Here is a 26,857-nt window from a genome sequence, read left to right as displayed (position 1 = left end):
TTTTCATGTGTCTGTCAGCCATCTGGATGTCTCCTTTGGAAAAATGTCATGACTTGACAGTAAGGATCTGAATAGTCAGGTCCTCTGCCCATTTTCAACCAGACTGTTTTTTGAGTATTGTTATATAAGGCTTTTATATATTTTGGATATTAATTCCTTATCATTTGCAAATATCTTCTCCCATTACTTAGGTTGCTTTTTTGTTTTGCTAATGGTTTCCTTCATTCGGCAAAGGCTATTTTTTATTAAGCTTTTTTATTTTGGTGTAGTCCCAATAGTTAATTTTGCTTTTATTTCCCTTGTCTGAGATTTACCTAAAAGAATGTCACTAAATCCAATGCAAGAAATTACTGCTTATGTTTTCCTCAGGGTTTTACATTTTCAAATCTCACACTTAGATCTTCAATCCACTTTGAGTTTATTTTTGTGTATGGTGTAAGAAAGTGGTCAAGTTTCACTCTTTTGTATGAAACTAGTTTTCCCAGAACCATTTATTGAAGAGACTGTCTTTTCTCCATTGTGTATTCTTGCCTTCTTTTTCATAAATTAATTGACCATATAAGCATGGGCTTCTTTCCGGCCTATTTTGTTCTATGTATTTTTGTGGCAGTACCATACTCTTTTGAACACTACTTTTTTTGCAGTACATCTTGAAATCCAGGATTTTACCTTTAAGCATTGTTCTTTTTTAAGACCGCTTTGGCCATTCAGGGTCTCTTGTGGTTTCATATAAATTTTACTATTATTTCTTCTAGTTCTGTGAGGGGGCATTCTCTCACTCCTTTTTCTTTTCTTTTCTTTTTTTTTTAAAGATTTTATTTGAGAGAGAGAGTGTGCAAGCAGGGTGGAGAGCAGAGGGAGAGGGACAAGCAGACTCTGGGTGTTGAGCACAGAGCCCAGTGCAGAGCTGGATCCTATGACCCTGAGATCATGACCTGAGCCAAAACCAAGAGACAGACACTCAAATGACTAAGCCACCCAGGCACCCTGAAAGGAAGGCATTATTATGGACCTTCTTGAAAACTTTAAGCTTTTTATATTTATGGAAGTATTTTTTAATGAAGAAATTGCCATTAAACATTTAAATTTTCAAATTAAAAAAGGGAAAATACAACTATATGCTGAAAAAGCATTGCTTGTAACACAGTTTCAGTGCACACAGATTTAAAAGCTATTTTTAAATCTGATTTTGTGGTATGTATTATGAACTTGATAGAAGATTCAACCAAACATAAATAAAAATAATTTGTATCCTGTTAGTTTTGATAAAAAGTTATGAATTTATAAGCTTTCACACTCACATGGAAACACATACTATGCCAGAAAAAAAAATCTATTTACTGCTTAAAAACAAACCTGGTTTCCCTTTGAAGTATAAGCTAGTCCCCATTTCTGAATGTTCTGAAAGCCAACTATAAAGAAAATACTCCCTATGTTTTAGGTTTCATTATGATATTCCTAAATAAAGCAAAGTTAACTATATCATAGTAGTATTGCAGGTATATCCAATGACATTATTAACCTGGTTTCAAATCTATGCACTTGAAGGATCATCGAGATGTAGTGACAAATATACTGATTTATGTAAATCTAGTAATTTTACTATTTCCATCAATATTGAAAAAAATCTGTTCACTAGTGAAAAAAGTACTAGCTTTTAGCTTTGAGACAAATGATCAATAAAGTAATATTGGATTGGACACTACTATAAATCAAATCAATACTGAAAATAAGAAAGGGACATGTGAAAACTAAGTTCTCACCTTAGAGATAAAATCAAACGGTGCTAAATATTTTTTAAGATCATCTTATACAATTATGAAAATAATAAGATTTAATTTTGTTTTTGCTCTGGTTTAATATTTTTGGTTTCTTATCAAAGTTATCCACATTGCTTGTATTATTAGCTATTGACATTAATCATTTTATTCCATTATAATGTTGCTAAAATAAGTTTCAACTTTTTTTCTTAATTTAGCTATCACATTTTATCTCATTTTCAGATGTGGACAAGGATGGAAAGGAAATCAATGCCACATCCAGGTTAACCCTTCCCCTACAGATTTCATGAACACTCAGAATAGTAGGTGACATTGTGACTAAATAATTGCTCGATTTTGGAGTTTTTAATGTTTTTCACTGCATATTTATCTTTTTAATTGGTTTGAAATTCCAGATATATGGACTCTCCTGGGCATTGGATTAGCTTTCCTGATGACTCATATTATAGTCACAGCTGAGTGTTTTCTTGCAAATAGAAAAGTACCAGTCAGGTAAGTGATGCCTTTGATTGCTGAATAAAATATACCGTGGCAGAGCAATTTTCTGAAACACTTCATTTGCTCTATTTTTCTTTCACTCCATTTACATGCAGGTAACTTTAGTGTGTCTATGCTTTATGGATTTCTTTCTTTCTGGGCAGAACATAGAAGCTACTTAACAATAATCATTCTTTTTTCAGTAAAAAGCCTTAAGTTTACTTTTCACATATGTTAAAAGCAGTTTTGATGACAACAAGAAAGGGAATGCCGCATTCTCTAGAGGTTGGTTAAAAGACATGAAGGGATGAGTGAGTGTGTCACACTGGTTGGTGATGCCTGGGGGACGGCAGCAGAACTGCAAAAGAGATGCTTTCTTGGCCCTCTGAGTATGCTCTAAACATCAGTATTTCAAGCCTAGACTCCCAGGTTCTAGGTAATACACAGAACAGAGATCAGAAGCTGCTGAACCTAAAGAACTCATGCAAAACTAAGAAGAACCCAATTACTGGAAGGAGAGAGCCTGTAAAGACAGCAGAGTAGGAAGATCCCAAGCTCACCTCCTCCCATGGATATACCTAGATAATAGCCACATCAGTACAACTAACCCAGAAAATGACCCAAAGACTGACAGAACAGGCTCCATTCAGTTAAGTCCAGAGCAGTGGCCACATCAAAAATGGTAGGAGGGACAGAGAAATAGTCAAGAACCAAACTCCTACAAGATTAACCACAAACAGGAGGATACCACAATCATGAAGAAGAGGAACAGACCCCACACCAAGCACTCCAAACATGGGGGGCCTGCACTGGAAAGACAAACTGTGTAACGTTTGTTACACACTGAAAAACAGTGGGGCTTAACTTTCAGAGTTTTTATAACCAGCAGAGCTTAAACCTGTGTACTTTAAAAATCGGTAGGCTTTACTCTGGAAGAGCTGGAAGGCAATAGGAAACTGAGTCCCCACCCTTAAAGATAGAACATAACAATCAATGCTGCTAAGATACAGCAAAGCATAAGCAGTCTGAAAATTATCTGGGGTAGGCATACAGTAGATTTATTTTTTTATTTTATTTTATATTTTATTTTATTTATTTTATTTATATTTTTATTTTATTTTATTTTATTTTATTTTATTTTATTTTATTTTATTTTATTTTATTTTATTTTTTATTTATGAAAGAGAGAGAGACAGACAGAAACACAGGCAGAGAGAGAAGCAGGCTCCATGCAGGGAGCCTGATGTGGGACTCGATTCTGGTCTCTAGGACCACACCCTGAGCTGAAGGTGGTGCTAAATCACTGAGCCTCCCAGGCTGCCCTAGATTTCTTTACTTATCTCAGAATGTATTCTGCAAGGGCAAGGATCTTTAGGAGACTTATCCAAGAACATAAGAGCTGGCAGGTGACAGTTTCCCTGCTGCCAGCTTAGACAATCAGGCATCTTTAAGAATGAGCATGAATACTTTTTACCTAGCCTGCTGACACTGTATATCCTGCCCCAGCATTCTCCTGTGGATCCTCCCCCATCATAACCACCCAACCAGGCAGGAATCATTCCAAAGCAGCAACTGGCAAATCTCATTCTACAAGTAGCCCTGCTAGGAACCAGTATCATTCCCCACCTACTTTTCTAACAGCACACGCCCTGCATTCTACTGCAGACTCATCCCATCCAACCTGCTCCACTGGGGAGGAGTCCCTCCGTAGCAGCTTCTGACAAGTATCATCCTGCAATCAACTACAATAGTGAAAAGCACCATTCCAAAGTAACTGCTACCCTGGGGAGAGGGGAAAATAATCATACACACCAGTTCCACTGCAGCTCCCAGCAGGGGACTACAGACAGACATCCCATCAGATTGCCAATACCACTCACCAACAACAAAAAAACTCACAGGGAGCTGCACAAGGAAAAAGCCCTGTAGTCCAGGGCTGTAGTTCAACCTCAACAGACTGGAGGCAGACATTTGGTCTCATGAAAGACCCCATTCACCAATGAAAACCTCTCAGGGAAAATACAGGGAGAACATCCTACAATTTGGTGCTACCAGAGCCCCAGAAAATGGGCTGATGGCAGGCATCTGGTCTGAACCAACTTAAAGCCCAAGGCAACCACAGATTAGCCTCTTAATAGCACAAGGACCAAATCCTACCCAGAACAGAGAAAGGGGGCCACTGTAGCCTATTGGACAGAATGCACAACACTGGGGCGCATGCAATAAGTAAAGGAAACCAACTATGCAGCTACTATCTCTGGTGAATAGGGAGCAGTGTTCTATAAGGCACCACAGGATTCTTTAAGATTTTATTTATTTATTCATGAGAGACACAGAGAAACAGAGACAGAGGCAGAGAGAGGAGAAGAAGGCTCCATGCAGGGAGCCCAATGCGGGACTCAATCCTGGGACCCCGGGATCACACCCTGAGCTGAAGATAGGTGCTCAACCACTGAGCCACCCAGGCATCCCAGGACTCTTCTTTGTAAGGCCACTAATTTTAAATCAGAAGACACAACTGACTTTTCTACTCTATAGTACTAAACACAGAGACTTAAACAGAATGAGGAGATAGAGGAATGGATCACAAATGAGGAACAGGACAAAAATCACAGAAAAAGAGCTAAAGAAAAAGGAGATAAGCAATAATCCCTAATAGAGAACTCAAAGTAACAATCATAAAGAACTTACTGGACTAGAGAAAAGAGTGGAGGATCTCAGTGAGACATTCAACAAAGAGACAGAAAACATAACAAGTTAGAAATACACTAGATGAAATGAACAGTATATTAGAGGAAGTAGAAGAACAGATCAGTGACCTGGAGGACATAATAATGGAAAACAACCAGTGGGACAGCAAAAAGAAAAACAATAATAAAATTGAGAATAGGTTAAAGGAACTCAGCAACATCATCAAGTGTAACAATATTCACATTTTGGGAATCCCAGAAGAAGAAAGAGAAAAGGAGGCAGAAAATTTATTTGAAGAAATAATAGATGAAAATTTCCTTAATCTGGGGAAGAAAGCAGAAATCGAGATCCAAGAGGCAGAGAGAGCCCCCAACAAAAATAAACCCAAGGAGGTTCACACCAATACACATAATAATTAAAATGGCAAAAAGTAGTGATAAAAAGAAAATATAAAAACAACAAGAGAACAGAAGACAGGTACCTGTAAGGGAAACCTTAAAAGCTTATTAACTACTTTTTTAGCAGAAACTTTGCAGGCCAGAAGAAAATGGCATAATCTATTCAAAATGCTGAAAGGAAAAAAACTACAACCAAGAATACTCTATCCAACAAGACTACCATTCACAATACAAGGACAAAGAGTTTCCAAACATGTTAAAAGTGTTCATCACCACTAGATCAGTCACACAAGAATTGTTCAAATAGACTCTGGAAAGAAGGCCATAAATGGAAGATAAATTTGAAAAGAGAGTTTTCATAAGCAAAACAAACAAAATAAAAAGTAGCAGATTTGGGGCACTGGCTGACTCAATCAAAAAAGCAAACAACTTTTGACCTCTGGGTTGTGAGTTCAAGCCCCAAGTTGCGTGTAGAGAATAAACAAACAAACAAAAAAACTTTAAAACAAACATGCATACATATACACATACTAGATTAATCACCTATAACACAAATACAGCGGTTAAAACATAAAAGCAGTAAGATCAATTAATGAATATCAGTCAAGAAATTCAAAAATAAAAGGATGTAAAGTATGATATTATATACATAAAAGATGGAGGGAGGTTAAAGATTTTGTGCTTTTAGAATGGGTTCCAATTTTTTTGAATGATTTAATTTATTCATGAGAGGCACAGAGACAGAGGCAGAGAGAGAAGCAGGCTCCCTGAGAGGAACCTGATACCCCACAACCCTGGGGTCACACCCTGAGCCAAAGGCAGACACTCAGCGGCTGAGCCACTCATGCATCCCTAGAATAGGTTCCAATTTAAGCAACCATTAACTAATATAAATTTCTATATGCATAGGATATTATACATCAACCCAGTGCTGACCACAAATCAAAAACCTGCAACAGACATGCAAAAAAACAAGAGAAAGGAATCCAAATATATCACTAAAGAAAGCCAGCAAACCACAGGGGAAGAGAGCAGGAAAACAAAGGGAAGAACTACCCAAACAACCATAAAACAAGTAACAAAATGTTAATAAGTGCATACCTATTGCTAATCACTTTGAATGTAAATGAAATAAAACCTCTAATCAAAAGACATACTCCAGGGCAGTCCAGGTGGCTCAGCAGTTTAGCGCCTCCAGGGTGTGATCCTGGGGACCCGGGATCGAGTCCCATGTCGGGCTCCCTGCATGAAGCCTGCTTCTCCCTCTGCCTGTGTCTCTGCGTCTCTCATGAGTGAATGAATGAATGAATGAATGAATGAATAAATAAATAAATAAATAAAATCTTCAAAAGACATAGTGTAATCATAGACATCCATTATAACTGAATGGATAAAATACGAAGACCTATGTATATGCTGCCTACGAGAGATAAACTTCACATCTAAAGACACATGCAGGTTGAAAGCGAAGGGATAGAAAAACATTTGCCTTGCAAGTGGAAGTAAAAAGAAAGCTGGGTAACAGTACTTAATATCAGATAAAATAGACTTTAAATGAAGACTATAACAAGAAACACAGACACCACCCAATGATAAAGGAACAATTCAGCAAGAGACTATAACAGTTGTAAATATTTACACACCCAACACGGAAGCACCTAATACATTAAAAAAGGGGGAAAAAAAAGAACTATTAAGAGGCATTAAAATTGAAACTGACAGCAATATTGCAGGAGGACTCCTGCAATAGCAGGAGACTTTAACATCTCACTTACATCAATGGATAAAGTACCCAGGCAGAAAATTAAAAAGGAAACAATGGCTTTGAATGACACATTGGAATAGATGGATCTAATAACTATATTCAGATAGTCTCATACAAAAATAACAGAATACACATTGTGTTCAAGGACGCACAGGAAATTCTCCAGAACAGATCATTGTCAGGACACAAATCAAGTCTCAGCAAATTCAAAAGGACTGAAATCATATCAAGCATTTTCTCTGGCCACAAAAGTATGAATGTACAAATCAATCACATGAGAAAATCTGGAAATAACACAAATACATGGAGGGTAAATAACATGCTACTAAACAGCAAATGAGTCCAAAAATCTTTGGGATTCAGCAAAAGCTGTTCTAAAAGGGAAGTTTATAGCAATACATGAAGAAAAATCTCAAATAAGCAACCTAATATTATACCTAAAGGAGCAAGAAAAAGAAAAAGCCCAAGGCCAATAGGAGGAACAAAATAATAAAGACTAGAAATAAGTGGATCTAGAGGGTATAAAGCTAAGTGACAGAAATCTATCAGAGAAAGACAAATACCATATGATTTCACTCATATGTAGAATTTTTTAAACAAAACAAAGAAAAAAGAGACCAAAAAATCAGACTCATACATAGAGAACTGATGGGTAAGTGGGAAGGTGGGTGGGGAATGGGTGAAATTGATAAAGGGGATTAAGAGTACACTTCATGAGCAATGCGAAATGTGTAGAATTTTTTGAATCATATTGTATACCTGAAATCTAATATAACACTGTATATTTTTTCATATTTGGATTAAAAACCAAAACCAAAACAATATGTAAGAGCTTCACTTTACATTGCCATTCAGGATCCAGGGAGCTTCCTGCCCAATATACATCTTCTTATCACCCTATGGGATACAGGTCACGCCACTAACAAAAGTGATTGACTTTTCCACAAACTGAGCAAGATAAGGGCTAAGAATAAGATTTAATATTTTAAGAAATTAAAGAAATGCATCATCCCTTGCATGCCAGAATTTGTGATCAAAGATTTAGAGCTGCACCAGTATCAATGTGTCAGAGATATCCAGTAGGATAACTGCATTTTCTTTGGTGCCAATTTTTTATACTTTATGAATTCTTCTCAGATCTCTAGCCTGCAATCATGGTAATTAGGAGACACCAATCTTGATATCATCAATTAAAGCAGTTCTTATAGAACTATTGTGTTCATCAGAAAAAAAAAAATGACATCTTCTACCTATTATTATCAAGGAGATCTTACTCATCTAATTAATTTTTTAATTATTTCTTATATGCCTAAAATATCCAGACAAGTGGATATACACATGAATGAGAAGCTGTCTGGACTTAAAGGAGTTTGTAACTTAGTGAGAAAGATACACACAAAGCTTGTGTGCTAGAATGCACACATGTATTAGGATTCTCTAGAAAAACAGAAATTATTAGATATTGTATAATTTCTCTTTGTCTATGTGTATATTTGTATCTTTAAATATCTAAATATATTAACACATATAATATAGAATATTGACAAATTACATATTAACACGTTTGATATATCTTAAGATATTGCATTATCATACTCATTCTATTATTGTTTTATCATACTTACACAAATTACACATAATATTAATGAAATCATTTTAATAATTTAAAATAGTAATATACTGAAATACAGATTTACTTTATTTTTTATTAATTTATTTATTTATTTATTTATTTATTTATTTATTTATTTATTTATTTTCAGATTTACTTTAAAGAACTGGCTCAGATAATGGTGGGGGCTGGCAAACATCAAACTTGGGAGGGCAGGCTGCTAAGCTGGAAATTCAACTCAATTCAGAGTTCATGGTGCTGGGTTGAGTCTAAAATCCACCAGGCAAGTGTACTGGGCTAAAAACAAAGGCAAGATTTCTATATTGTATGGCTGGAGCAGAATTCCTTCTTCCTCTGGAAACCTCAGTCTTTGTCCTTAAAGCCTCTAAATGATTGAACAAGGCTCCACATTATGGAGGGAATCTGCCTTACTTAAACCTGACTGATTGTAAATGTTAATAATACCTTAAAAACCTTCAAGTTAACATCTAGACTAGTGTTGGGTAAACAGGTATTATAGCCCAGCCAAGATCACACATAAAATTAATCATCACAATATGTGAACAAGTTGTCATATTAACACAACCAGTGAGAATAAACAAAAAGAACCCTCAATTTCACTTCTGCAAATACATGTTGGACAGTCTATACCACAGGGACTATGGAGAGATCTCTCAGGCAAATGCTGTTGGTATTACACCATAGCCTGGCAGCCACTTCTCCTTTTTCTCTCTCACTTCTGTCCTTCAATTTTAAAGTTCCCCTCCATATCTGCTTCCATCCCCATTCTACACATTCTCCATGGGAGAGGTCATTCATCTCCAAGGTTTTATGCTGTCTAAATGTTAATGGCTTCAAATCATCTTTCTCTTACTGAAATTCTGCTCCAAGCTCCAGATTCATATTATTGCTTTCAATTATTTCTTCTACATAGATTTTTTTCTAGATATGTTTAGTATATTTTATTTCCATATTCTAGAACCTACCTTTGAGGTCCCAGAAATAAAGGGAAATTTCATTATTAAAGATGAAAATCTTAGACATAATTGCTTATATCACCCTTTCTGAAAACACCAGGACTCAGGTGACAAAAACTCCTCTTGCCGAAGATTCATAAGAAATTGAGTGAAACTGGCTACATTCCTCAAATAAGAGGCTCCAAGTATCACACATTTTGAAGAGCTGTCGAAGACTACCAATAATTGGGGTTATCAGACACAACTCACTGAGGCTTACTAATGGAAGCAGAACCATTTATATTGTCATCACCCAACCTCTCATTTCTCCCATCTACCACTAGGAAAGGACTGGAAAGAAAAGAGGTAAAAGGCATTCATGGACTCATTATCTTTGGGGTAGTAAAATATTTTTGGTATGAAGTTTTACCTCTTTCCAGTGAAGGAGGGGAAGGATATGCCACCACCAGCACTACCCAACACCAATGATCAGAAGGTCCCAAGGGAATCAACAGTTCAGACTTGTGATATCCAGAAAAAAAGGTGAAAAAACTATAAAATCTGTTTCCTGATGCTCATTAGAGCCAAGTATAGACAAAGAAAAGTTCTTAGGAGTATCTGACACATGCACCCTTTCAGACAGACAGAAAGATTATTTTCGGTTTAATGTTCTGAAAATAGTTAGTTATGGGAATATTCTGCATTCACTGGCCTTAAAAGGCCTGTGGTATAATATACCTGGGAACAATAAGAGGACAGGAGAGGGGAGGCGGGGATTATACTGTATCCCAGTTATGCATGATCCTCCAAAGGAATGGAAGAGAACCTAGAGCTTCCTTCTTCTGTCCATTTGAAGAAGCACAGAGGACATGGAGTTGTAGGGCTGTTCAGGCAGCTGCCAGTTTAGGTGAGGTGATGCCCCTCCTGGACTGGGCACTGGGGACCAGGCTGAACTGAAGGCTGACATAGTTGCCTTTCTTTTCTTTTTTTTTATTTAATAATAGAAGGGGGCCAATGAAACTGATTTACACACATTCATATTCTCTCTCTCTCTCTCTCTCTCTCATCAAAATCCATAGGCTATCACCATGAAGTTCATGAGAGAAGTCCACCAAAAAAGTCAGAACTACATTTGCATTGTGCAAGTGGTGAGGGATGAGAGGAGGGGTTCCCTACTAACGCTAGCTGACTACGTATTAGGAATATTCCAGCCTTCCATTTCCTCCTCAGAAATGAGAACAGTTTCTACACCAGAGTTAAGCCTCAAGAAAAGGGGGGGGGGCAGGGAATATTTCTAAATTAGATCATGACCCTCATCCTCTTCCTTACTCTAAGCAGTAGTTATGGTCAAATATCAAGTCTGAAATGGGGAAGGAGCAGGACACAGACTGAGGTTAGAGTCTGATATTACTTGGCACCTTTCAAGTGGATTGAATTACCTCTTAGTCATTAAAAAAACTAACTTTTAATCATTAAAAGTGATGATATAGTTATGAAATTTGCTTAAGATACGTGAACTGGACCAAGAACAAAGGATGATTAATAGAACATGTTAGAAATAAATGATTGTAAAAGAAGAAAAGTACGTAGATGTTTTTAAATTATTTTCTTGAAATAGCTCATTGAATCAGATACCCAACACTTAGTCTTTACTTCCTAGAAGAGACAAAGTCTAACACTTGAGGTTCCAGACAGTATTTCTCTCTGTGACTGTCTGATTTACATTGCTGTCCACTATAGTACCTTCTCTTCTGAATTCTAAAATCTCAAAAGGTTTTTATTCCCTATTACTGCCCAACACTAACACCCAAGCCTGTATTCTCAGTCTTGTGAATGACCTCCGAATTGCTCGCTACATATCCTGCCCCAGAGGCCACAATAATGAAGTTCTTATTTGTGGGACTGAAGAGAGGAGGCCCTCAAAGGAACAAGATAGGCCAAAACTGGAGCTGCCCCTGTTCTCTCTACCAGGGGTCTCCTGATGAGAGGATGCTCAGGGTCTCAGACATTGTTCGAAGGTATGCAGTGTAAGTAGTTTCAAGGAGACATTAAAATTTAACATACTCTCTTATGGTTGAAAAAGGTACATCTGTCCTACTGCTTCTCTCTACTCATTTCTTCTTTCATAGGTGTCCTCTTTACCTCACACCTATTCTTAATCTCATCAAAATACATTATAAGGAGAAGGGCAGAGAAATACCCTCTGGGGGTGCCAAATAGAGGCATGATCTGAGAATTCAGCAGGAAAAGAATCTTTTGCCAAGTTACTTCTCTCTCCTTCTCTCTGCCCTTTCCCACTTAGGATTTGAAATCACAATTAATTGAGATGATTGCCCTGAAACACATTTTACATTTCTATTTGAGTTGAACAATGAAGTCCGTCTTTTTCTGAAAATTAAGTTTGATTTGAGTAGAGAGCAGTACTGACTTTTTCATTTAGATTTAATGGCAGACAAATCCAATATTTGTAAGGAGCTCACATAAAATATTTCAGAAATTATATCCTTTGCAACCACTAAACTTAACAATAAAAATTTTAGATGTTAAAAATATAAAAGGAGATGCATAGTTATTTTTTTTCTAAATTATTTTAGGGAAACTCAAATGACATTCAGAGACCACTGCACCAAGTTTAACTTTCCACCAGCCTCACCCTTCCACCCCCTACTCTTTGGAAAAGTCTCACCATTCCTCAAAACACATGGCTTCCCACACCCTCTTACTGGCAGAGCTATCCAAATCCATATATTTTTGATACTAAGCAAAAACTGGCATACCTTCAGGTTTAGTCACTGAGCTGTCAGAATGTTGTCCTCAGGAAGACAGTTACGGCACTATTACGTAGTGTTATTACTTAACTATTTCCATATTAAAGTCCTTTTCTTATGTCCCCAGTATCTAGCTCTGAATGAATAATTAGTATCTGATACATGACTACTGAAGACTCTCTATACTTTATTGATCATTATTGTTTTTGAGCATCACCAAAAACAGCTTGTCTACTGATTATATTTATGTAAAAATGCTGCACATCAAAATTTTTTTTCACATCAAATTTTAAATCTTTTGATTCATTCTGAAAATAATATTGAAATTGAAATATACAGGAATTAATATAAGCAGGAAATTTGTTATTCTCTTTAAATAAAACTGAAGACTTTTCAGATTTTGTAAAAAGAATCTGTAGCATAAGAAGCTTTTCAGCGACTTAAAGAAAATTTATTATTTTCCATTTTTTAAAAAAGGATGGAGCACTGTATGCTTCAGACAATTCTAAGCACAGAAATAAGCTTCTTAAACTTGCTTTTAGAGATCTGTTTCCTATATTTTATTATATATTCTGTGACCCTTCTTCTAGCTATTTACTACCAAATATATTAGTGAGGGGAAGAAAGCATCTCAAAGCTTAGCTTAATCAAAATGAATATTTAGTATTAAAATGTACTTTTCCCATAGCTCAAAGATAATAATGAATGAGGTTGAGAAGGGCTGGACCCAGTAGTATTCTTCATCTGCCTCTCATCTCTGCTTCTTTTTGCTTCTTTGTTTGGTGATTCTCTCTCTCTGAACATATATTTCCTCTGCTTCCATCTTTATAACAAAATGGTGCTGCCTTGTAGGTGGGTGTTAGTTACCCATAATGTCTTCAGACATGTGGAGATACTAGATTTTTCTCTTTTTGCCTAATTATTTATTCCAAAGGAAACCCTTCTGATCAGCCCACTTGGGGATCAAGATTCCATTGCTGGTCAAATCAACCAGATCAGAGAGATATGGGGTAGGATCAATATACAAACATGGCTGCAAGGACTCTTCACAAGCAAGGCACTGTATTATGGAGTTGGGAGTCATCATGATAGGTCTCCAAAAAGTATCTAGTATCCCTCTCCCCATGGTCCAAAAGCCACTAAAACTTAACTCATGACACTTTAGAGAAAGTAACAAATATGGCAGCCTTCTAGAGTTGTTTCAGTAATCAAAAGTAGATGTTATAATCAAACATATACTCAGAAATGAAGAATAAAGGATTCAAATAAATAGTGGACTATTTATTCTTACCTTACCTGAAGTTACATAATACCCATTGCTTTTGTATTTTAGATTATATCTTCTTTACCTGGGGAAAAATGGCAATAAATAACTTTTTATTATGCTGCACTGTGGCAGTTACTCCTGAAGTATTGTGTTAATTTAATAAAAGTTAAAAATAAACATATTTCTTTTAGTTATGCTAAGAAATGAAATACATCCATGTGAGGATTTTTGTTTGTTTTAGTTTGCATCTGGAAATTTCTAAATAATTTCATAGGACTGTAAATATGTGCAACAGTGGAAAGATTGCTAAGTTGGAAATTATAAGACCTGAATGTGATCTTGGGAATGCCTCATAATTCAACTCCACAAACATTTATTAAGATTTCTTATGGGCTAGTTGAGAGAGCTTGAAGATATATAAGATGATGATGATACCTTGCTTTCTTACTCATAGCATATGTTTAAATATGACTATAATAGTAAAAATGTGAACCAGAATATTCTGGGGGTAAAGTGGAAGGAAAGGATAATAAAGAGAATGACTGGTGTTCATATTTCTGATAAGAAAAAGGGGATTAAGCTCCCCAAAGCTGAGCCAGCTGCCTTTAACCTCAGGGAGATATAGGTGTTCTTGTTGTTTGAGATGCTTGAATGAGTGGCCCTGGCACCCAAATAAAGTTATTTACCCCTATAATACTATATTCTCTCAACCAGACCCTTTGCCACTAGTGTGATAATTTGGAGTTTTGGAGGCAGAAGTATAGCTACTTTTTCTACTTCGAGATCCTTGGATATCCAGGCCTAACTTGGGCCCAGCAATGAATATTTATCCTTAGCATAAACCAGAACCTCTCTTACTCTGTGTCTCAAGGAATTCAGCTGCTTTTTACAGCTACAGCATCACTAGTGAGCCTGCCCTGATCCCAGAATTGAGTACTTAGCCTTAGACAACCACCATTAGGGGCAAAAACCCAGGCTATCTCATAATGCTGGCAAACCTCTGCTCTCTCCATTCGTGTGCATTTGCCCACAAGAAATACAGCTGTTAAAATGTAGGAACCTAACTCCCCAGTCTCAGTCCCTGTGTATATCAGAGCCATGCTCTGCCAATGCTGCTGAATGTCTGCTTTGCTGGAAAAGGGAAATTGAGAACAGGATTTCAAAATCCTCTCCTTAAAAAGGGTATTGGACCACACGTGATATCTCCACTTCCTCTTCTCTCTCTTCTCTATTTTAAAGAGAGGCCTATGCTGTTTATTCCCTGATACTTCCCCCCTAATCCTAGAATTGTTTTCCCAAAATGGCAAAAAAAGGCCCATAAGTATTTAGAGGATAAAGAGCAATTTTCCTAAGACAGTCACATTTCTGCTCCTCTCCCTTCCCTGTGGCCAGGGATTTCCTAAAGCTGTGTTGTTTCTCTACATCCTGGCCATACCTTTGCAAACTTTCACTTTATCAAAGATTCAATTTTCCAATTTGACTATGTCAGCTATTTCCTGCTCAGGCTTTAATTGATACAAGCCAGGAAAGTGTTTTAATCAAAAGAATGACAAGATCATATCTGTGTTTAACAAAAAAATAAAAACAAAACATGAAAATGCAGAGCATGATAATAGATTAGAAAAGATCTAATCTTTTAGGACATAAGCCTACTCAAAAGGTTTAGATAAGAGATTATGAATTCTTGAATCTGAACAGTGGTTGAATGCCTTAATATAGGAGATGAAAAAAAAACAACTAAGTTGATTTGAGATATTGTACTTAGGCAACTGCATGGTTAATACTACCACACTAACAGAGATCAAAAACCCAGGAAGAGAGACGGTTTTGGGCAATAGGAAGAAAACTATTTTGATAGTCTATATTATGTATAAAATAAGGAAGTTGAACCCAATCAATCTTTCTCAAGCTTCTATCACTTACAGGCTAATCCCACAATTTAGGGTCTATGTATTACATTTACTATCACTTTATTTATATATTCATGTTTAAATAGACTTTTTTTTCTCTTTCTTAGCCTTCTCCTAGAAAATCATATTCATTAAAGTATGTTTTGATGTGCCATTCATGTTTTTGTTCTACCTCTAATATAAAATATAACTACAAAGTTAAGATGTTTAAGTTGCCTAAATTACTCCTTCTTATAAACCCATGCTATACCCTTCTACATGGGAAATGATAAAATATTTTAAAGTTTTCTCCCAGTTCCAAAACTGCATGATTCAAACAGAATACTGAACTTAATTCTTTAGGCCCTGAGTAGTCCCTTGGTTATAATGTAGCTGCATTACACCTTCAGATATTAGGGTGTCTTCAATCTGACTGGGCAGTAATCTGCCTTTTATATTTGCATTACAATACCCTGAGATAGTTCATGCTTATCCCCTCCCCCCAAAAAAGTTCCTAAATTACAATTCAATATTATAATAGACACTTGGCAAATCTATCTGCATGGTAGTCTTGACCAAACAACAATCTGATGATTAAAAACGGTATGTCTGGAACACACTCATAATTCCATTTGTGGATATATCTCTGAAAAGCAGGGACAGCAATGTTTTTCTTGCACCTTGCCTGACACAAACTGTGCATTTCAAAAATAACATGTAGGGCAGGTGAAAAGGCAGATGGCCGGAATCTATAAATTTGCAATCATATATGAAAATCTTTGAACTGTGATTCTATGGACTAAATATACCCAAAACATAGAATGGGTGAGTCCAACTGCCATCTTTCCAGACTATAACGTTCAAGAACTTACTGGTCAAAGGAAATATAGGGCAAATTCCAGAAATGCTAAGTTTACTTCTTCTTTTACCATAGAAATAAAATATAAAAAAAGAGAAGACTTTCAAAGGCCAATCACGAAAGTGGTGTCCTCTGTGAATCTTCCCAGATCACCTTAGATAGAAGCAACCACCGCTGAGCTTCCAAAGTACATTGTTCTCAGCCTTTTCACTTTTGGTTTGATGTCTCCCATAACAGACTCTGAGCCTCTTGATGGCAGGATCTTTACTCTATTTATATTTATATTCCTAAATTCAACAAATAGCAAGTAGGAATTTATCTCAATAAATATTTTATTAAATTGAATTTTCAGGCTATCTACAATAGGATACTGGGACCTAATGAACATTTTATATTCCAAAGCAATATTTTACGTGCCTTATGCTCCAGAATTTATTTATATTAGGATCCTTGCACATGACTCTAAACGTTGGGATATTATTGTTGGGTATTCCTGAAAATCTCTATCTAGCTTGACCAATTTTCATTCATTCTGTGGAGGCTGAAAGCAAATAAAGGAATACAAAATGATGCCTTACATGTATGACCCTTTTCAAACTCATTAATGGGACCAATGATGGGCTACAAAACCAATCCATAATCAGAAGCTTAAATCCTAGAATATTAATGATGAACATTAGAGGATACCAAAAACCTACAAGTATAAGCTTTCAAAATCTATGGAAGAAACTGAGCATCCAAAAACCTGGGCATTTTAGGAAATTGAATTTAATTGAATGAGTAATTGTTTTTACTCTCAATACTGTCCTCATACCAGACCATTTAATTTGATGTCCAACTTTATGACAGATTTTGCCCTGATTTCTGAAAACATTGCCTGGCATCTGACACAATCTAATCAGCCTGGCTGGTAATCTGATTAACAATTTTACTTATATTAGGGTGCCTGTGTGGCTCAGTTGGTTATGCATTAGCCTTTAGCTCAAGTCATGATCCCAGAGTCCTGGGATGGAGCAACATATCAGGCTCCCTGCTCAATGGGGACTCTGGTTCTTCCTCTCCTTTGGTCCTCCCCCTCTGCTCGTGCTCTGTCTCTTGATTTTTCTCTCTCAAATAAATAAATAAAATATTTTAAAAATTACTTATATTACATCTCTCATTCTCTTTTCTTGAGAAGGAATTTCTAAGTTAGAGTACAGATGAAATCTTTTTAAGAAAGTAATATTCATACTTTCCAGAGGAACAAAATTAGAAATTTCATATGAATACCTAAATTATTCACTATTTTTACTAAATATTAAGTCATTCTTTAAATAACTAATTCTCTGATCATTTAAGATACTGACTAAACAAAACCATTTTATATATAATGTGTGAGAAATACAAGTCTTGAATAATACAAACTTCATTGGTGTGAGTGTATATGTTGTAGTTACTAGTTACTAGCTATCCCAAGTTGTTTCAAATCTATGGTCATTGGACACAGACTCCAAATAGTTTAAGTAAAATCTATATAAAACTTAAAATGAGCACTTTACCATATAACAGCTCCATGTTCTAATTATTTGATCTGAAGACAGACATTTTGCCATATTAATAGAGTAACTATTTGGCAGAAATAATCCCCAGGATCTTTTCAGCATCTTGTCTCTGTTTAAATCTTATATAGCAAGAAAACATTATGTTACATTTATTTTCTCATAGTCAAGAAATCAGAGCTGCTCCTTGAAAGAGGTAACCTGTTTAGATGAGAAAGGGTAAGAAGGTAGTATAGGTAAGCTGGGGAAAGTTACGATTAGTAAATCATATAGCTCCACCACGGCATGCATCAAACACATTCAGCATCTTTGGAGAATGAGAATGCTAAATGTTTTTCTTCGTTAGGGGTTACTAAAGGGTGGGAAATTTGGAGGGGGGGGATGGGATGAGTTTCATAATTTTTCTTCAATAATTGCTTTGCTATCCTCCTGAGAGATTCTTTTGCTTTTGAATCATATTTCACACAACTTCTCCTTAAAATACCCTTAGCGATACACCTACAAGTTCAACAATCTATTTACTGTGTTAAAATTTCTAGCTCACTAATGAATCAAAGGACAAATGACAAAAGAATTAAAAGACCAGCTTATATTCATCTTTATAAAAAGAAACCGATGAATTATAAACTCTTAGTAATCCATTCATGTGTTTGTTAGCAAACATTTATTAAGTTCCTATTTCATGGTAGGCACCATGCTAAAGATGGGAATATAAAAATAAATAATAAGTTATACTCTGGTGAAGAAGGCATATAGAAAAGCAGAAAAGCAAAGAATACCAATTCTTCAACAAGTATATATTAAGCACATACAGACACTTAACAGCACAGCAGTGGAGAAACAGATAAAGAGTTGCTTCAGAGGTGAGAAGGATATGGTAGAGAGGTTGAAGGATTTCCTGAAGATGTGTAGCATCAGTAAAGTCTGAATTCATGGGCTGAAACCCACTAGATGAAAAGGAGGAAGAACATCACAAAAAAACAACTTGTGTAAAGGCTTGAGAATGGGATGGTTAGTGTGACTAAAATGTGGTAAATTCACTAGGAATAAGGAATGAATATTTGTAAGATATCTACATATAATGCTAATTTGTGTGATTGGGTGCTTACAATTTCTAAATATGTTTTTTTAAAAAGAGATTGTTTTAAAATAGGAAAATGCAATTTTGTTTTTTTTCAAACTTTTAAATATTATAAGCTAAATTTATTCACTGATCTAAGAGAGCTTTAACTATATATACTAATAAATCTCAAAGAGTATATTTTTAAAATTTGTAGAAACTCGTGAGTCATAATAAAATAAGTCAATTTTTTCTAAACAGATTTTCATATAGTGTTGTAAATTTTAAAGTTCCTAAAAAACATTTAGAAAGCAGCAAGTACTAGGTGATTGCTAAGGGAAATCATGAAAACTGATAATTAACTTCAACATTGCAATCAGTTTCAATCAAACAGATTATGTGTCTAAGAGAATTCAATAAGGAAATTAGAGAGAGTTTTCATATAGAGCAATTTACATGGAAAAATATTTCATTCCAATTTAAAAAGTACTATATGTCCTGATAGTAAAATGTACCAGGCACAATGGAATACAAAGAAGAGAAGTTTATCTGGCTCCAGAAGTTTATGTGGCTAGTTTATCTAGCAAAGATTCTGGCCAGTGAAGAGTGAACTTAAGAGCAAAAACGGGATTTATGAAAAAGCATAGCCTATCCAAACTGTTAAGCAGGGCAGCAAGGCTGACGAGTTGACTTTGAGAAGAAATGCTAAAAGAGGGCAATGAGGAAAAACTAGTGAGGGAAGCAGATCTTATCTTTTAGGCAAATCACTTACCAGGGTTGGAGCAGGATGGTGTGAAGCTCAAGCAGGGGAAACGCCTCCTGATAGTTTCCAAGTTGTAAAACCATCTTACCTCGCTACTCCCCACCCCAAGATTCTAATGCACAACTGAAATACAACAAAGTGCAAGAAAAGAATTTAAGATTAACTTTAGTGTCACCATCAAGAAATCCATACTATTATCGTTTTGATGTATCTTCTAAATTTTTATCAATATGCACAAACACATGAATACATGCTTGCATCTTGAAATCTGTGTTGTCTGCCAATTTTTTTTCCTTATGCTGATCATTCTCAAATATTTTACTCTCAAGGTACCTTTACATCATTAAACATTATTGAGAACCCCAAAGAAATTTTTGTGTGGTTTATAACTATCAAAATTTATATTAAAAATTAAAATTGAGAAGTTTATTAAATTATATGTATTAGTTTATTTTAAAATAATAATAAATCTGGGACACCTGGGTGGCTCACTTGTTGAGTGTCTGCCTTTGGCACAGGGCATGGTCCTGGAGTCGCAGGATCAAGTCCCACATCGGGCCTGCTTTTCCCTCTGCCTATGTCACTGCCTTTCTCTCTCTCATGAATAAATAAAATAAAATCTAAAAAAGATTTTTTAAATAAAAAAATAAAAAATCCATTACATGTTAAGAAAAAATACACATTATGAAACAAAATTATATATTTTATATTATATAATTCTGTTTCATATTTCTCAGAATATTAAAAAAGAAACTTGCATGAACAGTTGAGATTTAATCAATTTTGTTCCTTCAACAAGGTCATTTTGAAATGAAATTGACTTTTCAAAAAATTTACTGCAAATACCTGGTGGTAAAGAATGTAACATACAGCTTGGTACATACCATTGTCTTATCTCCTGCTAAGGCACTGAAAGTTTTAACCAACACCATATTTGCACTATCAGTGCAAATATCAACATAGTTTAAACGTCTGTGAAAATAAAAATTCACTGATCTAGCTTGCATTTGAATGAATCTTTTACCAATAGACCTTTATTATTATTATAATAGTTTTGAATTTGTACGCCCCCTGAAGAGGTCCCTAAGACCTCCAGCAGTCCACACACCACACTTTGAGAAACACTGCCCTTACACCACTAAATATAAAGTAGCATTATTTGAAAGGGCTATTTAATGTCCTCTCAAGTACATGTATCATCATTTAACCATTACCCTATTATTAGACATTTAAGTTGTATCTAATTTTTCATTATTACCAATAATTTGTGATGAACCTCTTTCTACATAAATCTTTGTCTTCCTCTCTAATTATTTCCTAAAGATTGACTCTTAGTAATTTGACTAGGTCAAGAAAGATTTTCAAAGTGTGCTATCAAATATATTTCCAAAGGGACTCCAGTTCTGCATCTGGTTCCTGTTAGGCAGTTGTGAATGTGCTAACACTGGACTCAGATGAGAAGCCAAGTAGAGACTATGCTCACATTGGCAGCATGGGGTCTCCCGAAGGTTAAGCTATAGGAACTTGGGTCAGCTTTATTCATACTAATTGAATCCATATTCCAGGGCATGTTCCTATTTAGGCACTCTGCCACAGCAAGATCGCATTAAACAGTGACAGGTTTGTAGCCAGTGGTATTTATTTCCCGCCTGAAAAAAGTAGAAGAAATATATGTTGCTATGTCATGTGAATGAGTTTAGCAAAATTCCGTGTCCCAGTTGTTTGGTTCTGTGACCCCAGATGATTAATCCTTTCCTCCCCTTTTTGTGGCATTTCTGGTTACGTTTGCAAACCCAATTCTTTCTGAACTTTTTCACCCAAACATTTGGTTCAGCTTGTCCTTAAAGACTTGAAAATGAAAACTTGAGATCATGGACACTCCCCCCTAATTTATCCCCAATTTTTAAAATTGGCTTGGTTCTTTTTTTTTCCTCCAAGATTTACTTCTTAAAAAAAAAAAAAAAAAAAAAAAAAAAAAAAAAAAGCCAGTATTTGCTAGAAATAGAGACTATTATAGACCTGGAATATTTCTATTGCAACCCTTCATGATTTTTTTCCTTTTTTTTTCTTTAGCATTAGTCAAATTATACAGTATTTTATAGGAGCATACATTCAATGAGAAAAGTTGATTTAATGGACTCAATTTATTCTTATAATGCCTCATGATGTTATGTGATTTTATTCTACCTATAGATTCTTATAACAGATTTAATATCTGCTCTGTAATTACCAACTAAAAATTGTAATCTTAGCGTTGACTTTTTTACAATAAACAAAAACAGATGAAAATGCTCCTGAAATCAAATTCTCTGAGGCACTGTTGTGCTTCAAGGGTTCCATAAAATTCATTCCCCTCCTTGCTATCACCTTCTTCTAGATAATTTTTATTGAAGCACACTTTGTCACTCAGTCCGATATTTTGAAAACTCTTTTTTTATATATATATATTTTTGTAAATTTATTTTTTATTGGTGTTCAATTTGCCAACACATAGAATAACACCCAGTACTCATCCCATCAAGTGCCCCCTCAATGCCCATCACCCAGTCGCCCTCACCCCCCACCCACCTCCCCCTTCCACCACCCCTAGTTCGTTTCCCAGAGTTAGGAGTCTTTATGTTCTGTCTCCCTTTCTGATATTTCCCACTCATTTTTTCTCCTTTCCCCTTTATTCCCTTTCACTTTTTTTATATTCCCCAAATGAATGAGACCACATAATGTTGGTCCTTCTCCTATTGACTTATTTCACTCAGCATAATACCCTCCAGTTCCATCCACGTCGAAGCAAATGGTGGGTATTTGTCGTTTCTAATGGCTGAGTAATATTCCATTGTATACATAAACCACATCTTCTTTATCCATTCATCTTTCGGTGGACACCGAGGCTCCTTCCACAGTTTGGCTATTGTGGACATTGCTGCTAGAAACATCGGGGTGCAGGGGTCCCGGCGTTTCACTGCATCTGCATCTTTGGGGTAAACCCCCAACAGTGCAATTGCTGGGTCAGGGCAGGTCTATTCTTAACTCTTTGAGGAACCTCCACACAGTTTTCCAGAGTGGCTGCACCAGTTCACATTCCTACCAACAGTGCAGGAGGGTTCCCCTTTATCCTCATCCTCTCCAACATTTGTGGTTTCCTGCCTTGTTAATTTTCCCTATTCTCACTGGTGTGAGGTGGTATCTCATTGTGGCTTTGATTTGTACTTCCCTGATGGCAAGTGATGGAGAGCATTTTCTCATGTGCTTGTTGGCCATGTCTATGTCTTCCTCTATGAGATTTCTGTTCATGTCTTTTGCCCATTTCATGATTGGATTGTTTGTTTCTTTGCTGTTGAGTTTAATCAGTTCTTTATAGATCTTGGATACTTTATCTGATATGTCATTTGCAAATATCTTCTCCCATTCTGTAGGTTGTCTCTGAGTTTTGTTGACTGTATCTTTTGCTGTGCAAAAGCTTCTTATCTTGATGAAGTCCCAATAGTTCATTTTTGCTTTTGTTTCTCTTGCCTTCATGGATGTATCATGCAAGAAGTTACTGTGGCTGAGTTCAAAAAGGGTGTTGCCTGTGTTCTCCTCTAGGATTTTGATGGAATCTTGATTGAAACCTAGTGAAACCCATTGTGTTCTCTCTAAAATAATGTTGTGAGGACCTGGTGCTCTTTTAGCCTATATTACATTAAGAGGATGCACACATATATGCATGTGTCTTCTCTCCTGAGTTGGAGAGGTGCTACTAAGCACCTGCTTTGTTTACTTTTGAATGTACTACCTATGTGACTGATTATCTTGCTTAAATTTAAGAATCTTAAAGTTGAATCCTTCATTTAGTAAATAAATAGATTTTCATTTCACATATTATTTCACTACATCTGACTTTATTTTTCAGTTCTCAGAATTCCTTTCTTTAATTTCCTACCTATTTATTTATTTTATATTCTTCTCTTGTACTTATCTTTGCAAGCTGAAAGATACAAAAAGAACAAAATAAGGTGTAAATATCATAATCTGTAATAATTCTCCTAAAAGTAGCTTATTCAAACAGGCTAAAATTTGGTCTGGAAATGAACAGAGACCAGGTGTAAAATAAAGCTTGTTTAAAGCTTAGAGAAAAAAAAATGATACATGTGAATCATATGGCACTGACAACTGGATGGGAAACACAGTGCATCATACTCAAACTGGGAAGCAAAAAAAAATTCATTCATTAACCTTTATGATGGGACAGAGAAAAAAATTAGTAGTACCCTGGTTAAGACACAATTATTTCTTTAAAAAATCTCTTCTTGACAGAGAGAAATATGTTTAGTGGACATTAGAAATAGATGAGTAAAAGTAGAAACTCAGGAATACTTTATTTTTATTAAAATTTTATATTTTCCTTTCATCTGAAAGAATAGCACACTCAGAAAGGCTGAGGCATACTAACAAAGTCTTAAAATTAGAAACATTTGGAAAAAAAACAAATCGAAGAATTTTAAATGACAGGTGGAAACCGGGAGAGTAGAATTGAGATTTACTTCTCTAGGACACACCAGATTTACCAGTGATCAGCAAAGCAAAATTTAATGTAACAGGCATGGCTCTCAGAATAAATGAATTCTTTCTCAACCACTGAAATTACTGTATTTCATAATTTTGATGTATCCTTTAAAAACATGTCACATGTACTTTTATGGTTAGAAAACATTTTTCTCTAGCAATAACAAGTACTTCATAGCCTGAAAATTTATTTCAAGATCCTTATATTTATACATGGATGTTTCATACCTCTCATTTTTCGAGATACATGAGATATGAAGAACTCATACCCTTATTTTTCAAATATTATAAAATGAGTTATTTGTACTAAATTGTTTTTTCTCCAGTCACATGACTTTTTCAGTTTCTAATGAATAGAAAAAGATAGAAGGGCCACACCCTATCCTTTCCTCTCATCTTCAGGGAAGCCACCAAAGTATTCATCTGGGCTGGCACTTAATCCACTGAAAAAAGAATGAAAAGAGAGGGCAAAAGGAGGTTCCTGGCCTACTTGAAGTTTTGTGCTAAGTGGAACAGAAAGCTAAATACAAATGTGATAACAACAGTAAATATGATTATCTTTTCTCTCCGGGAATTGATGAAATATATTGGTGGGAGTGAGCATAAGGGAACAGAAAAGAAAGCAGGTTAGTGGATTTTGTTCCATCATAGATGCTTTGGACTATATGAATTGTTAATTTTTTCTATAAATATTCAGTTGTTTCCTGCTGTATTAGGTACTGTGATAGAGAGAATAACCAGACAAGGTCTTTATCCTCCAGAAGACTTCTGGTTTAGTAGAAGAAGGGTCTCAGTTGCCCCATCTGTAAAGTAGGCCATGAACAAGATGATGGCAAAGATCTAGCTCTAAATTAGTAAATTAATATTTAAAAACTATTACGGTTAATACCATTTCTAATTTGACACTTCCTTATTATTTTTCTTTATCCCAATATCCCTTCATTGAACCCAGGCTTTGAAGTCAGGAGAAAGAAGTAGGAAGTTTAAAAGAAAGATACAAATGACAAACGGAGAAAAGAATAAGAAAAGAAGGTAAAGAGAATAGCACTCACTTTCTAGAGCATCACTTTCTAGAGCACCATTTTCCTTCAGGCACTCAACTCAGAACAATCATTTCTTATATTTTTAGAATGTACTTCAACATTTAGAAACAATATATACAAATCATTTCATTAGTGGAAGCAAGAGAACAACAGATCCCTACAAACAAACACATGCAGGAACAAATATTTTTTGGTAAATAAAGTAACATGCTTATCCTTCAAATCACCTGATAGCTGCATTATGATCACCTCCTCCATTTCAGAGAGTACAGTTCTCTATACTTTTTAGCATACAGGTTATTGCAATAGAGTTTTATAATACAGTCCACCTAGAATCATCATGCATTGCCCTTTCAAATGTCATTTCCTCTTAACTTTTATAATTTGTACTAAAGTTTTAAGCTTATTTTTCTCTGAGCATTTTCTAAGACTATTTTTAAATAGGAGAAAAAATTGTAACAGCTTGTTCCCATAAGATAGTAGTGGGGACTAAGGTATTTGGTAGATTAGACTAAGAAGCACCTGACCAGTCTCAGACACACAAAATGACATACTAGTAACTTAGAGAAAAACATGGCTGTTGACAAAAAGAAATCAAGCAACTCATTGATAGCCAAAAACAGTAATTGATTTAGTAAATAAAATAGGACATTCCTAATAAAACTAATTATAAAAGCAGATTACAGTTACTAATTAATAAACTTAAGATGTATGTAAAACATGTTCATTTTGGAGTGCAGAATTCTCAGTAGAAACAACTCAGGCACTATCATTCTTTTCTATCATCTTCTTGATAGCCATTCTTCAACATTCACAGTGATACTGACGCCCACTGTCACCTTTTCCTTTAACCTAAATAAAGGTTTATTCACTTATTTTGTCTAAAGATGGTCACACAAAGTGACAAGCAGATTCTACCCTAAAACTATCCAAACACTGACATAATAATTTTCCTCATACACTATCATTACAATTCAGGTTTTTTTTTGTGTGTGTGTGTGTGTGTGTGTGTGTGTGTGTATTTTTTTTTAAATATTTTATTTATTTTAGAGAGAGACAGAAAACGAGTGAGCACATGTTGGGCGGTGCAGAGAGGCAGAGGGAGAAAGAATCACAAGCAGACTCCATCTTAAGCATGGAGCTTGACTTGGGGCTCGATCCCAGAACCCTGAGATCATAATCTGAGCCAAAACCAAGAATCGGACATTTAACCTACTGCACCACCCAAGCAGCCCACAATTTAGTTTTATATTAGTAAAGGTTTTAGCCCCAAGAAGCTAGAGATAAATGTGTTTATAAATAAGAAACCTTAACCAAAGCAATTAGACAAAGTAAGTAAATAAAAGCCATCAAAATTGGAAAGGAAAAAATATAACTATTTCTACTTACAAAAGACATGATCATAGAAGGTTCTAAAGAATCCACAAAAGCCACTAAAGCTAATAAATGAA

The 26,857-nt window shown here is 35.5% G+C and overlaps 1 protein-coding gene across 1 annotated transcript in view; it reads left to right on the top strand.

The window, feature by feature from the left end:
• MALRD1 (MAM and LDL receptor class A domain containing 1) overlaps nt 1-26,857 on the top strand; it is a 649,658-nt gene that overhangs the window by 611,498 nt on the left and 11,303 nt on the right. The window contains 2 exon segments of the mRNA XM_049096644.1: nt 2,004-2,083; nt 2,177-2,273. Coding sequence (XP_048952601.1) covers nt 2,004-2,083; nt 2,177-2,273 — 177 coding nt within the window.

This window comes from Canis lupus, chromosome 2 (genome assembly GCF_003254725.2).
Source record: "Canis lupus dingo isolate Sandy chromosome 2, ASM325472v2, whole genome shotgun sequence".
Lineage (NCBI taxonomy): Eukaryota > Metazoa > Chordata > Mammalia > Carnivora > Canidae > Canis > Canis lupus.
This window is presented reverse-complemented; position numbering and strand designations above follow the sequence as displayed.